The following is a 16,904-nucleotide window of genomic DNA, read 5'->3' on the forward strand; positions in this document are numbered from 1 at the left end:
ACACAACAACCTATCATCATAGTCCACCACTTAAATCGCAAATGCTTAAATGGGGAATCAAACTTAAGATCGTACGCTAGTGATGGCAATGGGCCGGGCCGGGACCGGGTACCCCTTGGCCCAGGCCCAAGCCCGACCTCATGACACAGGCCCAAGCCCGGCCCGAGCCCGCTACGGGTATGATAGGCAAAGCCCAAGCCCGGCCCGACGGGTTTTTTATAACCGCAGGCCCGGCCCAAGCCCGCCTTTTTTAATAATGTTTATTTTTAAATATTAATAAATTTCAAATTTTTTTATATTTTTAATTTTAGAAATGGTTTTTAAATATTAATTGAAGCTATTTCCACAAATAATTTAAGTAATAAGTGAGCAATTAAAACTCCATAATAGTTGATTATACTAACTTTTCAGCTGTGCATAATATGTTATGGTGAAATCCACTTTAATACGTTGAACCAAATCCATCTAACTCATTTAAAGGCAATTTTAACATGTTAAACCTTTAATATGGGATGAAAATTGAGGTTGGGGTTTGGGAAAAATGGATATATATATAGGATAATATTGTAATTAAATATATAGTATAAGGGTAAATTAGTAAAATTAATACTAAAATTTTCGGGACGGGCCGGACCGGGCCTAAAGATATACCCATGCCCGGCCCGTACCCGAGGTCGGGCCTTAAAATCAAGCCCAGGCCCAAGCCCAAGCCCGCCAACCTCGGGTAAAGCCTGCCCCTTTTGGGCCGGGCCGGGTACCCGAAAATGTCGGGCCCATTGCCATCTCTATCGTACGCCTATTCACGTTATCCCAATTGACTTTAACTATTTGGACTACTTTTGGATGGATAAGCCATGATAAATCAAAAGAAATCGTAATTACAAAACTGGTAATTAAAAAAATAAGGTTTGCATCTCTACTAACAATTATATCTTTTGATTTGATGATATGCGTTTGATTTATCAGTTTATATCTTTGAAATCAAGTTAGTCGAAAAGGTTAAAGATTTTCTAAGGCATTCGTTATAAAATGTGGACTGTTCAAGGAAAAGTGCTGGTGAAATTGCTTTATTAATGTTGACTTAATGTTGACTATTTCTCTTTCAATCTCCTAAAAATATAACCATTTTTAACTACCTCAAAGAAATTGGTTGGTGTTCGGCTACTTTTCTTTTTAGCTAACTTCTTAAAAATGAAATGTTTCGTACTTGGATTTACAAAGTTCAGGAGATTTGCTCCTAAAACTTAATTCTGACTAAATGATGACATGATAAATAGTTTGCAACTAGTCAGACATAACCTATTACAAACTGACTAATTAAAAGTTACCACATCGTGTTTATAAGAAAAAGTTTATAAACGTAATATTAGCCATTCGTGATACATGGTGTTTTGGGTATATAGGGTAGACCTCAAGAGGTTGTCAGATATTATCCCTACATGGAAAGAAAATCTCAAGTGTTGATTCCTTATTCCTCTCAACTTGAGAGTTAATGAATTTGTTACACAATATTTACAACAAAAGCTTTAGTTGAGAGTTGGATTGGCCTTAAAAGGAATTACATTTTCAGTTTTTTGGGTTGTGGTTCCTCATCCATGTTTGAGCTTTCTTCAATACCATCGTCGTGGAAATATAACTTAACGCCACACTTCTTCACATTGTAATCTTCTCCACTGAAATCAAAAGTAACAGACCCGGTGTCTGTTCTTCCCCACCAAATTGAATCACAATCTATCAGGATTACATGATCTGACATAAGCCTGTAGCATTGAAATTTATGCCAGTAGGTATCTCAATGCTCCCCACCGTCTTACCATATTGGTCTTTGCCAATCGAACAGAAAAAGATTTGGGAGTTTGTCATGGTCTGGAAATGCTACAACAAGACACACAGTGTAGCTTAGCATGGGATCATTCTTAGGAAAAGTAAGTGATAGCTCAAAAGTTAAAGAAGATCCCACATTTTGGAAGCTCAACCACTCTGGAATTTTTTTTCCAGGTACAAAGATAGCTCCTATAAAAAAAAATTTCTTTACCTAGAACATCATTTAACAATAAATGTTAGAATATAAAATAAAAATCATTATATAAAGGAAAAGTAGACTATAAAAGTTATACCTTTTTCTCCATGGCTTTGAGTATTTTCCGAGCATTACCCAGTTTAAAACAATTACCAAAGTTGAGGTCCGCCACTGACAATAATTTTCAGTCAGAACATACCTCCAACGATTTGGATTTCTTTCTAGGTTACACAATGTTTTTTCCCATTTTGATTTTTTCTTCCCAAATAGCGAAGAACCCAAAGATTTAGGAGCTAATGGAATACCTTGAGCAAATTCCATTACCCTTTCTAATAGGTCCTTGTAATCTGCAGGGGGCTCATCCAATTTAAATGCATAACGACTAAAAAGTTTAAGAGCTTCATCAGAGATGGTAATCCCTTAACCTCATACATGTTATAACTACTCACTCCACAAATTTTAAGCACTTGTTTATCCCTTGCTGTCACAATGATTCGACTTCCACAACCAAAACATTCAAGATGTCCGATTAACTGTTCTATTTGCTCAACAGGTCACATCATCAAAAACAATGAGAACTTCCATATTGTGAAGCCTACTTTGGGTGAAGGTGGACTCTAAAATAGCCGATCTGTCCTTTAATATTGCAGCAAGAAGATCTTGACTCAAACAACTCAATCCAAATCTTTCTGACCCTTTCCTAACATTATCTTGAAAGTAGACACTTTCAAATTGACTTGAGATTCTGCTGAATACTGCACGAGCAAGAGTTGTCTCGCCTATACCACCCATTCCCCAAATCCCAACACTCTGGCTATTTTAGAGTCCACCTTCACCCAAAGTAGGCTTCGCAATATGAAAGTTCTCATTGTTTTTGATGATGTGACCTGTTTAGAGCAAATAGAACAGTTAATCAAACATCTTGAATGTTTTGGTTGTGGAAGTCGAATCATTGTCCTTTAATATTGCAGCAAGAAGATCTTGACTCAAACGACTCAATCCAAATCTTTCTGACCCCTCCCTAACATTATCTCAAAAGTAGACCATTCCCCAAATCCCAACACTCCTGGAAACATCTTTTGACTCAAGACGTGATAGCAACAAAAGTTCCTCTATTTTTTATTCTATCCCAACGGGGTTCTTGTATTCACTTAGGGACATTTTATTCAGTTTTTCATTATATCTTCGGCAATATTCTGTACTAACACAGCCTCAGACCTACCAAAATATAGAACAGTTTAGTAAGTTTCATTAAATCAAAATAGAAACAAGAATGCTTTTTGATTACAATATCTCTGCTAACAAATTGTTTGAATTAAGAGAAAACAACATAATGGATACATTCCATAGCAGTTACCTAATGTCAAACTAATAATATTCCATCAGGCCTTGAGAAAGAACCATAACAAAGAGTAAAATTCATAGTTTCTCAAGTTATGATCGGTTCATTAGAAACTTCGGTAAAGCTCATAAGAATGTCATGAGTTACTAGTTTTATATTTTTGTTTAGCTCATAAGAATGTCTAGTTCAACTCAGTTTAGCATCAAATTTATCCGTAATTAAATTTATTAAAATAAAAATATAAACGGAATTCATTTTATTATGTTTTTGAAAACATTTTGAGCCCCATATTAACTGTATCCTTCCCAGGCTGATATAAATATCAAATAATCTACAATATCTTAAAATTCTTGTTCTTTAATTTTCTTAAATATTACAATTTTAGAATTTAATTTTTCACATTTAAATATTTTACTAGATTTTTTCATTAATGATATATATGAAATATCTAAATACTAGGGATATTTTTTTGTCAGTTTTATACTGTATATAATAAATTAATTTCTTTTCCCCAAATGAAGAAGAGAAGTTTTCATCCATTGAACAAACTTAAATATCAGCAAAAAGTAATTGTAATTGGGAAATTGTTACCTAAAGTTACTTGAATCAAATCCGGATAGATTAGCTGCTTCTTTCAAAGCATTCCTCCATCTCAACACCTTCTCTGAGCTCTGCTCTTCTTCATGGTTCACAAATGCTTCTCCAAATGTCCCTTCTTGGTGTCTTACATGCGATGGAACTACTTGATAGAAAACTGGCTCTACCATCAGACCTCTCGCTTTCTTGCAATCAATGATCTTTTCAAATTCTTCAAGGCACCATCCAGATGTAACATACCCTTTCGAGAAGACAATAACTGCGATAATTGATTCTCCGATCGCTTTAAAAAGTGCTTCTGAAATTTCATCTCCTCTTTCAATATCATAGTAATCAATGAAAGTATTGATTTTCTTCGAACACAGAGCAGCATAGAGATGGCTTATAAAGTTGTCACGTGTATCCTCACATGATATTTTTCAGAAACTCTGGAAGAAGCAGAAGATGATGAAGCCATTATCACGCTTCAGACTTGATGAAAGAAGAGAGTTTACAGAAATGGGTATGTAGATATGAGGTGGCAATCCATGTGATTTACGAAAGAAAGAAATCTCAACCGTTATATTTACACAACAAACACAGAATGACAATTCCTAGACCGTAGGATCTGTACCCTTTTTAAGTAAGAACAGTAAGCAAAGATGCTACGTTGCGTTTAGCTTTAAATAGTTGAAGACTTGGGTCTTTAGTTGGAAAGCATATGCTGAAACGTCGACATTTTGGTGTGCGTTTGGTTTGGTTGAGTACTTATATCTATATTCCCAATCCTATTCCCTAAATATTATTTAAAAAATATTAGTAATTAAAATAATTACTTTTAGATATTTTAAGTTTATTAATTTTACTAAATACCCTAAAAAAAGTTTAAAATTAGCAAAAATACCCCCACCCACTCATACTTGTCAGATTCCGACAACCACCGTCGGTGGTAGCCAGAATCTGTCACAACGGCTTAAACCAAGCCCGAAACTGATCAGTTATTCACCGAGGCCAGATCCATAGTGGATCTGGCTGGAAAAGGCCAGACTTGGCCATCGTTCACCGAAAACGACGGCTATATCTTTGGCCATCAAAGATGTACCTTTGCGGCCGCCGACGACCACATTTGGGCGTAGATCTGGCCTTTTCCGGCCAGATCCACCATGGATCTAGCCGGAAAAGGCCACAGCGACTCGTTATGACACAGATTCGACCGGTCTGTGTCGTAACGAAATTTTCCAGCCAGATTCTGACGGTGGTGGCTGAAATCTGGTACTACGGGTGGTGGGGGTATTTTTATCATTTTACATATTGGGGTGTTTAATTAAATTAATAAACCTTGGAGTTTTTTAAATAAATTTTTAAATTTTATCTCGTAATACTCTCCTATCCAACTATCCAAAATTATTCCTAAAATCTTATCCAAAATAATGAACCAAACGCAAAGGATTCTGTCAACTCCTCCTTCTCAAACCTTAACTCCGTTTCTTCCATCACACTACCGTTTCTTCCATCACACTACTTTTTTCAACCTTTGACTCTTATCAGTATAGGGTGTGTTTACAATTCCATGAATATACATTTAATCAATTAAAAATTCATTGTATTGAACCAATCTAATCAATTGAATATGAATTTATTTACTAAATATATATTAATTTAAATTCACTGTACTTAATTAAATAATATTCATTGTATATGATTTAATTAAATGTATTTGGGTGCATAATTGAATTGAATTAAATGTATTCATTGTACTTGATATCTTTAAACGTATTCAACGAAGTAAATTAAAAATAATCTTTATATAAACAAATACAAAGTCTTATTATATTTCGTAATTACAATCTAAAAATCAACCATGACACATGAGATGCGTAAAGAATTATGCGAGTATAGTAACTACAAACGAATTACAGCAATAGAGTTTCTAAAAAATTTCACTTGAAACTTAGTCATGAAAGATGTTTTCAACATGGATTGTTTTATAGGTTACAATAACCTGATCACTCTCTTGCAACTTGAAGGAAAAAAACAAAGGCTTACCATTGTTATTTGTTGTAAAGAGGATGGCTCATCGGAAAAGTAAGGCTGGCCTTATAGAGACCAAAAAACACCAACATCTAGTCCAAAAGCCCTATTGTTTACATTTGGGCAACTTCATACCAAAAATAATTATGGGTGCGTTTGGTATGATATTTTTAGCCATATTTTCAACCAGATTTTGGAGATAGCATTTGGTTGAATATTTACACAATAGAATCTTGAAAATATTATCCTGACTGTTTTATGACCGTTTGAAGACAGTTGCAGTCCTCCTTTTATTTCACGGGTTCACTTTTCTTCTTTCACTGCTTCTTCACTTCACTTGTTCACCATTTCAGTTTATATTACGACAGTTTCAGTCCTCCTTTTATTTCACGGTTTCACTTTTCTTCTTCATTGCTTCTTCACTTCACCATTTCAGTTTACATTATTAGCTTCTTCACTGCTCCTTCACTTCACCATTTCAGTTTACATTACCAACTTCTTCACAGCTCCTTCACTTCACCATTTCAATTTACATTACCAACTTCTTCACTGGTTCTTCACTTCAACATTTCAGTTTGCATTACTAGGTTCTTCACTGCTTCTTCACTTCACCATTTCAGTTTGCATTACCAGGTTCTTCACTACTTCTTCACTTCACCATTTCAGTTTGCATAACCAGCTTCTTAACTGCTTCACCACCATCAGTTTGCATTACCATTTCAATTGCCAAAGGATCGTCACAACCCCACCACAACCACTGACGGACGACTCAGATCTGTCATCGTCAAGCCATAAACCATCCAATCGTGACAACCCCAACGCAACCATCGACGGACGACTCAGATCTATCACCGTCAAGCCAAAAACCATCTGATCGTGACAACCCCACCGCAGCCACCGACGGACCACCACGAATACCCACCGTCAAGCCACAAACCCTCCGATCATTCACCGTTAAGCCACAAACCTGTCAAACCGTCAGATCTGTCACTAAAAATATCTGATTTCAGTGAAGGGAACAACGTGAACTGGAAAGGAATGTTTTGGATTTTTTTTTGCAGGTTTGTATATGTATTGTACATGTTGGCTGAGGGCGTGAATTTGTTTGGTGCTGGAGTTTGCGAATGAGTCTAATTTGTTGGTTTTTTTTTTTTTTTTGTTTTTGTTGCAGGTTTATAATCTGTTGTAGCGTGAATTTATTTAGAGAAGGGAAAGAACTGTTTTGAATTTTTTTTTTTTTTTTTTTTTTTTTCCGGTATGTAAATATGTTGTCTGTATGATGTGAGCGTGAATTTGTTTGGTGTTGGAGTTTGCGAATGAGTTTAATCTTTTTTTTTTTTTTTTTTTTTTTTTGTTTTTTTTTTGTTTTGATGTTTTTAAATTTGTTGTAAAGAGACCCGTTGGCTTTTGCGAATCCAATTAGCTTCTGTGAAGACACCCAACGCAATTGTACTTATTTCTATTTTAATTTTGCCATTGTTAGTACTTTTTTTTTTCCTTTTAACACAAGCGTCAAAAAACTGTACAGCTTCATGTGTTCTGTATGTAACATACTATATGTAATGGATAAATTTTGGGCGTAAAAAATTATTGGATTATTAAAAAATTTTTTTTTTCAGATTTCACTAACTGATATATTTGTTCTGTAGATTCGACATCGTTCTTTAATTGTAACAACAAATTACGCTCATATGCACATATATTAGTATAATTTGTCTCGACGTCGCAGGGTTGATTACTACTTGCAGCAGAGGCAAAAGTTTCGATGTTTTTCTAGATTTGGAGTTCGTCATACACCCAGTTGGTCGACATTGTTTGTATCTGCCCTGCATTGATGTCATCAAGCAGTGTCGGATCGAATGAGGCATAAGTTTATTTGTGTTTACTTGATTACCACCACACGTTAGTATTATATTTTGTAATGTGATTGGTGATTCGTATGGTGTCCCAATGTTGGTTGTCCCTCACCGTATTGTCCTTAAATGAGTGATTCTGTAGCCTGGTCCGTTAAGATGACCCACAAATTTCTAATCTTGTTATCTGAGCGAGCCAAAACTTTGCATGGTACTGCAATAAAAACAGCAGATTACCAGGAAATGTTGGACGACATATCATCAGTGGCTGGCAGGAGACTCAACGTTACACAATTAACCTCTACGTTCTTTCGCCTACGAAAAGTATATCAAGCATGGCGGAAATTGCTGTAACACATGGGGTTCGGGTGGGATAACGAGTCACAAAGTCCAACGTGTCCCGTTGAGGTTTGGCAAGAATATGTCAAGGTAAATTTTCATATTTTTTAACTAATATTATTCAACGACACCGTAATTGTACGCATTTTTTTTTTGGGACTACTAAATATTAATATATTATTCTTTTAACTTACCAGCAAAACCCACTGGCTCAACAATTTTACCACAAGGGACTTCCTCACAATGAGCTTTATGAAATCATATTTGAGAAGCAAACTGCCACTGGGAGATATGCGTACACATCTACTCAACCGATGGAGACCTCCACTTATTCCAATCAGGGTGCAGTTCCCATGGATGATAGCGACTTTGAACCTGATCCAGATTGGACGACAGAGGAAAAACGGCCAAACACATCTAGCCATGGAAGAGCGAGAAATAGGAGGAACAGAAGCGGCCCGGGACAATCACTTGCGGATGTCATTGGTAGATTGACGGACGAGCTTGTGTAGAAGCAGACTATGGGATCGAGGGCTAGCAATCGCAGTGCAGATGAAAGGGACGAAAAGAACACCAATGCTCCATCTGATCCTTTTTCTATGAGCAATTGTATTGATATCATGACGGCCATGCAAGTACCGACACAGTTTTACCTACCGGTTGTCCAGTACTTATATGAAAATCTAGGGTGACAGGAGATATTCGTGAAACTCCAGCTCGAGGAAAATGCTAACTGGATTTATAACAACTTTCCCCAGTAAGTAGATGACACTATATTTCCTAAGTGTTTGGCAACAATTTTGTATGTGTCAATGAGCAGTTTTCATTACAATTACAATTTATAACGTTACTGTATGAACTTATTAATTATGGTACTGTTTTATGTGATATTACATGTTTAAACACCATTTTGGATTGTCATTAGAATTAAATATTGACTGTTATATTTTGCTAAGTAGTACATCAACTGTTAATTATTGATAAATGTTTTGCAAATGTGTAGGTTTAAATGGCGTCGTCTAGCCGTACAGGAAGAAGACGACGTGCTACAGATGACGAAGAAGAAATACTGATAGATATTGCCATTGCACTCTGCGGTGTTGCCGCATTAGAAGCAAGTGGGTGTGAACCATCCGTATTAACTGGTCATGAGTACATGTTGGAATTACTCAATGGTCATCCTGATAGGATCTATGACAAGTGCTGCATGGACAAAGACTGTTTTACATACTTATGTGAAATTTTATCCAATCAAGGCAAATTGCAACCAACCAGGAAGACGAGTTTGGAAGAACAAGTTATGATATTTCTAACAATCGTTGGAAAAAACGAGACAATGAGAACGATGATGGAGGATTTCCAACATTCAGGTGAGACGATCTCTAGACATGTTGGCGCAGTTTGTGACGCTATATGTGAGTTGAAGATAGAGTTTATCAGACCACCTGACTTCAATCATGTTCCATGGGAAATATCAGCCACCAGAAAATATTACCCTTTCTTTAAGGTATTGCTTCATTATGTTTTCTATTAGTGGATAGTTAAGTTCATTTTGTTATTAATTTTGATAGTCGGTTAATATGAGTAAAATTCAATTTTCATGATAGGACTGTATTGGAGCCATTGATGGCACACATGTATACGCTTCGATTCCACATGAATTTGCCGATAGGTACCGAAATCGCAAAGGAGTGTTGTCATAGAATGTAATGGTTGTATGCGACTTTAGGATGATGTTCACTTATGTCATTACTAGATGGGAAGGATCTACGCATGATTCAAGAGTTTTACATTCAATTCTTGATGATCCTACTTCTGGATTCCCACATCCTCCACCAGGTATAAGTATTTTCTTGATATATTATAGCGTATTTGCTCCACTGTTGAGGCCCTGTAATTCAAATAAAATGTCTGATATTATTACAGGGAAATACTATTTGGTTGATGCGGGTTATCCAAATAGAGATAGGTTCCTCGCCCCTCATAGGCGAGTGGCTTACCATATTTCTGATCACCGTCGTAACCGAAGGGGGCCACAAGAGTTGTTTAACTACAGACATGCTTCACTCCGCAATGTTGTCGAGAGAACCTTTGGTGTTTTGAAAAGATGGTTCGGTATTCTAAATGGAATGAACAATTACCCATTGGACAAACAAGGGAAGATTGTTATGGCATGTTGTGTACTTCATAATTTTATCAGAATGTACAATATGGATAACCGTATCTTCGAACAAACCAATAATAGTACAGGTAATGAGCAAATATATTGTGATCGTCAAAACGGGACAGAATATTGCCGAAATGGAGAAAGACCGAGTCAACTACAACAAGGTATTATAGACAACATAATGACTGTATGGGATAACATAACGAATGCATTGTGGGTAGCACAGTGGACCATGTCGTAGTTGTTAATGGAGTATACGTGTAAGAATGATTGTAAGGGTTGATAATTAGTATTTTTTTTTTTTTTTTTTTATTTTTTTTTTTTTAAATAGTTGGATTAGTACTTGAAATTAATATGAGTTTTTGTTTTTTAATATTTACGGGTGACAAAATTACCAATAAAATGTTTAATATTATTAAAATGTAACTTGATAAGTTATATATATAATAATACATTATTTTAACAAAATGCAACAAAATATTATATTAATAAATCAATTATAAAAAAATATATCAATCAAATATTCAACACAAATATCAAGGTCAAAATACTATACCAAACACATATTCTGCAAATCTTATTCTCATAATCATAACCCTACTCAACTACCCAATATTATTTCCAAAATTCTATCCAAAATAATGAACCAAACGCAACTTATAATACATTTAGTCCCAACTCCCAACCTATCTTTTTGAACAACTAATTAATGTTCGACATGTTTGTATTGATTATCTTTGGATTTGTGTATGATATTTAAATCTTCTCATAAACAATGATAATGAAGTTGTAATTTAAAATTAGAAAAATTATAAGAAATAATAATTTTAGTAGTCAAGTTTTATATAATCTAATGTTGTAGCATCTTGATCTTCAAAATTTGTTGTATTGTAATATGTCACAACAGGAGGCTATCTTCTATCTTGCCACCTTCGGGCTCAAGGGTTTTTCCCGTGCATCGGACATGTCCAAGGTATTGTCTATTATGAGTCGTTCTCGCCACGCCTCCTTCGGACCCTCATGGCTTTGCTTCGCTTCATTATCTTTTTTTCCACCTTGCAAATGCCTCCCCCATAACTTGAACCTTGGACTTATACCATGACCAAGTAATATGAGTACTATTAGGCTATACGATGATACTTAACTTGGGATGAAAACTTCGGAATTTTTTTTTTTTTTAATGACATTTTGAAATATAAAAATTTCACCATAAAATTACTAGCTAGATAATGTAATTATTTAAATGCAAATTTTGTCAGGAAGTTCTATGAAAATTTTGAGAAAAATTCCAAACAATTCATTGGCTCACAAAATCTTTCCTCCTCTTCCAAGAAGTTATTGGCAACTAATTACAGATCAGTCCTCTGTTTATGCAGAGAAGTCCTCTTGCATCCTATTGATGAATTTATCATACAAAATATTTTACAAACTCTGAAACAACAAAAGCTTTAGTTGAGTGGTTGATTTAAAATTTCGGTTTTTTGGGTTGTTGTTCCTCCTCCATGACTGAGCTTTCTTCACTACCATCGTTGAAATATAACTTAACTCCACACTTCTTCACATTGTAACTTTCTCCATTGAAATCAAAAGTAACAAACCTGGTTTTTGTTCTGCCCAACCGCATTGGATCAGAACGTATCAGCATTACATGATCCGACATAAGCCTGTAGCATTGAAATTTACGCCAGTAGGTATCCTCAAGGCTCCCCCCTGGCTTACCATATTGGTCTTTGCAAATCAACTTATAACGAACAGAAAAACATTCGGGAGTGTAGTCATGGTCTGAAAATGCTACAACAAGACACACAGTATAGCTTAGCAAGGCATCACTCTTAAGATAAGTGGGTGGTAGCTCCAAAGTTACAGAAGATCCCACATTTTGGAAGCTGAACCACTCTGGAATTTCATTTCCAGGTAAAAAGATGGCTCCTATAAAATCTTTTTTCTTTACCTAGAAAATCATTTAACAACAAAGAAATGTTAGAATATAAAATAAAAATCATTATATGAAGGAGAAGTTGACTATAAAAGTCATACCTTTTTCTCCATGGCTTTTGAGTATTTTCTGAGCATTATCCAGTTTTAAACAATTACCACAGTTGAGGTCCGCCACTGACAATAATTTTGAGTCAGAACATACCTCCAATGATGTACAATTGTATGCTTCAAGCTGACTAACACTTGATGGAAGTTTTGGTAACAATTTAAGCCTCTCACAATAGCTTATGTCCAGACTTTTCAACCAAGAATATTCGATGCTTGATGGTATTCATTCAAAATTGTTTCTACTTAGATTTAATCTTTCTAGAGAGCATAAGAGGCTCAGACTGTCGGGTAACCTCGTGATTTGACAATCAGATAAATCTAACTCCGATAGAGAGCTCAAATATGATAAAAGAGGCCATACTGAACCTACCATTAGATCTTGACCCCTATATCTGCTTAAGGACAATGTCTGAAGTCTGTTCAAATTTCCTAACTGCTGGGGCAAATTGACGAGCTTTGAGCAACCCGAGATACAAAGGTATGCAAGAGACTTCAACTCACAAATGGTGCTTGGGAGACTTTCAAGCCTTGAACAATCTTCAAGATTCAATTGAGATAGTCTTGATGAACATTCAATCAAGGGCAACTCTGTTATAGGTGTTCTATCAAAATATACGTAAATCATGCTAAATGTGATCTTTGGAACCGTCTTAAGATTTGAACAACCAGATAGAATTAGATGTGTAAGAAATTTTGAGTGAATGTCTGTGGGAAGACTACCAAGGCTTTTGCAACCTTTAAGATTCAACATAACCAACTTATTTAGACATTGAATTGATGAAGGAACCTCAATCAAACTTGTACAACCTTCTAGAATCAAACTCTCAAGATTTGGGATCATTGAGAGATTTGAAATTCTAAGGAGGTGCTTGGAATGCATAAGGTTAATATGCTTCAACTTCTCTAGATGCTGCAAACAATAAATTAAGGAGATGAGGAAGTAACATAAATTATATGATCAGCTTTATGATTTTCTATAAAAAAGAGAATATGAAGATAAATATTTATACCTGGAGACCATTCCAGAGTTGTTTAATGTTGCTACCAGGTATGATAAGTGCACAAAGATTTTCCGGCGCAAAATTTGATGGCAATGAATCCAAAGGATATCCAAACCATCGAAAATACCTTATGTTATGTGAACTGAATTCTAGGCCCTGCAAAGCACGCACCTTACTCACATTCTCTTCATCCAGTGAGCAATATGGACAGCCATCAACATTCTCATCTTTGTCTAATAAGAAGCATTGGCAATAAAAGTCGAACCATCTACTGCCATCCATGTCCCAGAATCTACATCCACTTTTCTTGGGGCAATAAAAGTCCAAGAATCTGAGGTTTTGCATATTTAAGAAAGCATTGCACTTTAAGTTTATCTCTTTTATTTTAGAAATATCCAAGGAGACGCATTCAATTGCTTCAGTTCCCTAACAATCAAATGACAATGAATTAGACTCTTAAATAAGTGTTAAAGCCTACTATTACAACACGTCATTATAAAATTATATTCTAATTTTTTTTCTCAGAATTCTTTTTTGTAAAATTCAAATGTAGACATGCCCCAAATCTAACTTAACCCTTCGCTGTAGGAAATAATAAATTAGTAAGTATAGAATGTGAACGTATATGATGCATGACAATTAAAAATTAATAATAATAATAAATGGATGATGTTAACCAATTTATAATAATATAAAAAAATTAATCAGTTAGTCACTAACCTTGCTCCTTCTCAACACATGAAAGATATCATCATGATGCCATAATCTGCTACGCTTGCTTGGATCTTTGGATTCTTGTTTGACAATTTCCTCCCCCATTTTTTGTAACAAATCATGCATTTCTATACTATTGCAACCACCTATAGTTATAAGAGACTTGTCAAAGAGATTGCGTACTCCTACTTTGCATTCAAAATCGGCATCATCAAGGATTTCTGTTACAAATTTTTCTTCAGCTCCTGCAAAAAAGCATGCAATATCTAGAAATATAGTCTTCTCTTGACGATCAAGTCCATCATAACTTATTTTCAACACATCTTGGATCATTGGATTTGGATTTCTTTCTAGGTTATACAATGTACTTTCCCAATTTATATTTGTCTTCTCAAATAGCGAAGAACCCAAAACTTTAAGTGCTAATGGAACACCTTTAGCAAATTCCATTACCCTTTTTAATAGGTCCTTGTAATCTGCACGGGGCTCATCCAGTCTAAATGCATAACGACTAAAAAGTTTAAGAGCTTCATCAGATGGTAATCCCTTAACCTCATACATGTTATCACTACTCACTCCACAAATTTTAAGCACTTGTTTATCCCTTGCTGTCACAATGATTCGACTTCCACAACCAAAACATTCAAGATGTCCGATTAACTTTTCTATTTGCTCTAAACATGGCACCTCATCAAAAACAATGAGAATTTTCTTATTGCGAAACCTACTTATGGTGAAGGTGGGCTCCGAAACAGCCCATCTGTCCTTTACTATTGCAGGAATAAGTTTTTTACCCGAATGATTCAATCCAACTCTTTCCGACTCTTCCCTGACATTACCTTGAAAGTAGACAATTTCAAATTGACTTGAGATTCTGCTGAATACTGCACGAGCAAGAGTTGTCTTGCCTATACCACTTACTCCCCAAATCCCAACACTTCTGGAAACATCTTTTAACTTAAGACGTACTAGCAATTCAAGTTCCTGTATTTTTGATTCTATCCCAACGAAGTCCTTGTATTCACTTGGGGATACTTTATTCAGTTTTTCCAGTATTTCTTGGACAATATTCTCTATTAACTCAGCGTCAGACCTAGCAAAATAGAAACAACAATGCTTTTTTATTACACTATCTATGCTAAAAAAAGTGTTTGAATTAAGAGAAAACAACATAATGAATACATTCCATAACAGTTACTTAGCGTCAAACTAATAATCTTCCATCAGGCCTTGTGAAAGAACCATAACAAAGAGTAAAATTCATAGTTTCTTAAGTTATGATCGGTTAATCAGAATCTTTGGTATTTTCAATTACCTGGCCCTGTGCAAATTAAAACAAAATTTATACTTTTTCATTAATGATACATATTAATGATCTAAATACTAGGGATATTTTTTTGTCAGTTTTATATGTAATAAATTAATTTCCTTTCCCCAAATTAAAAAGAGAAGTCTTCATCCATTGAACAAACTTAAATATCGGCAAAAAGTAATTGTAATTGGGAAACTCAATTAACGTACAGTTACCTAATGTTACTTGAATCAAATCCGGAAAGATTAGCTGCTTCGTTCAAAGCATTCCTCCATCTCATCACCTTCTCTGACCTCTGCTCTTCTTCATGGTTCACAAATGCTTCTCCAAATGTCCCTTTTTGGTCTCTTACATGTGACGGATCTACTTGATAGAAAATTGGCACTACCGTCAGATCTCTCGCTTTCTTGCATTCAATGATCTTTACAAGTTCTTCAAGGCACCATCCAGAAGTGACATACCCTTTCGAGAAGACAATAACTGCGATCATTGATTCTCCGATCGCTTTAGAAAGTGGTTCTGAAATTTCATCTCCTCTTTCAATATCATAGCAATCAATGAAAGTATTGATTTTCTTCGAACACAGAGCAGCATAGAGATGGCTTATAAAGTTGTCACGTGTATCCTCACATGATATTTTTCAGAAATTCTCAAAGAAGCAGAAGATGATGAAGCCATTATCACGCTTCAGACTTGATGAAAGACTCCTTAAAGAAGAGAGTTTACAGAATGCTTATTTAGTTACTGAAAACTGATTTTAGAGAATGGTTACGTACTTATGTAATTACAAAATGATATGAGGTGGCACTTTACTTTTTTGACTTTTGACTTGAAAGGTTGGACCCGTGTCTCTTACAATATTATTAATAACTAAACCTATAATTAATTCATCTAGATCCCAAAATTTTCATAAAAATAAAAAAAGCAAAGAGTAAATGCTATGCATATTAAATTTATATAAAACAATTTATTTAATAATAATATGTTACACATTAATTTATTTTGACGTCTGCGCACGCAGAGAAGGTCTTTGTACCTTGTCAAAAGGGTTTTGTTTTGAATTTCTCTCCTTGTGAGAGTTCCTTCCTTTATATAGAAACTATCGGGTTAATTACAAAGCTGAAAATCAGCCATTACATCTGACTATGCAAGGTAAGTAGTTGACAGAAATAAACGCCTATCAATTATAGGCCTCTATGCAATATACTCTTCTATATATAGCTAGACTAAATAAGATAGAATATATGCTGTCTTAATAGACTAGGCCAACACATATCCAATTGTCAATTCTACTAACATCCCCCCTCAAATTGATGCTGGGCGATCAAGAAGCATCAATTTGTCAATCAGGAACTGATGGCGATGACGAGTGAGAGCCTTGGTGAAGACATCAGCGGTTTGGTGTTCAGTGGAAATGTGTGGAAGAGTAATCTCATAGCGAGCAAGGGCTTCACGAATGGAATGACAATTCACCTCAATATGTTTGGTGCGCTCATGAAAAAG

The 16,904-nt window shown here is 35.2% G+C and overlaps 1 protein-coding gene across 7 annotated transcripts; it reads right to left on the minus strand.

Moving 5' to 3' along the window:
* Positions 1-1,356: 1,356 nt before the first annotated feature.
* On the minus strand, positions 1,357-16,042 carry LOC116127937 (disease resistance-like protein DSC1). 7 transcript variants are annotated; one of them, XM_031413590.1, is made up of 7 exons: positions 15,617-16,042; positions 14,096-15,182; positions 13,385-13,801; positions 12,469-13,284; positions 2,118-2,219; positions 1,961-2,013; positions 1,357-1,875 (listed from the first exon to the last, which is right to left on the minus strand). In XM_031413590.1, the coding sequence occupies exons 1-4, from the start codon at positions 15,889-15,891 to the stop codon at positions 12,598-12,600; spliced, it is 2,466 nt and encodes an 821-aa protein (XP_031269450.1). In that variant the 5' UTR covers positions 15,892-16,042; the 3' UTR covers positions 1,357-1,875; positions 1,961-2,013; positions 2,118-2,219; positions 12,469-12,597. The 7 variants fall into 7 exon arrangements, 4 of the variants coding, with proteins under 4 accessions (XP_031269450.1, XP_031269452.1, XP_031269449.1 ...); XM_031413592.1 differs by lacking the exon at positions 1,961-2,013; XM_031413589.1 differs by having other exon boundaries at positions 1,357-2,013.
* Between the last annotated feature and the right edge of the window lie 862 nt (positions 16,043-16,904).

The sequence above is a fragment of the Pistacia vera genome, unplaced genomic scaffold (assembly GCF_008641045.1).
Source record: "Pistacia vera cultivar Batoury unplaced genomic scaffold, PisVer_v2 Contig196, whole genome shotgun sequence".
Taxonomy (NCBI): Eukaryota; Viridiplantae; Streptophyta; class Magnoliopsida; order Sapindales; family Anacardiaceae; genus Pistacia; species Pistacia vera.

Coding starts and splice junctions, on each gene's coding strand:
- LOC116127937 (XM_031413592.1), bottom strand. CDS start 15,891: ATGATCGCAGTTATTGTCTTCTCGAAAGGGTATGTCACTTCTGGATGG. Junction 15,183..15,616: donor TTTGATTCAAGTAACATTAG/GTAACTGTACGT, acceptor CTATTTTGCTAG/GTCTGACGCTGAGTTAATAG. Junction 13,802..14,095: donor ATGTGTTGAGAAGGAGCAAG/GTTAGTGACTAA, acceptor TTTGATTGTTAG/GGAACTGAAGCAATTGAATG.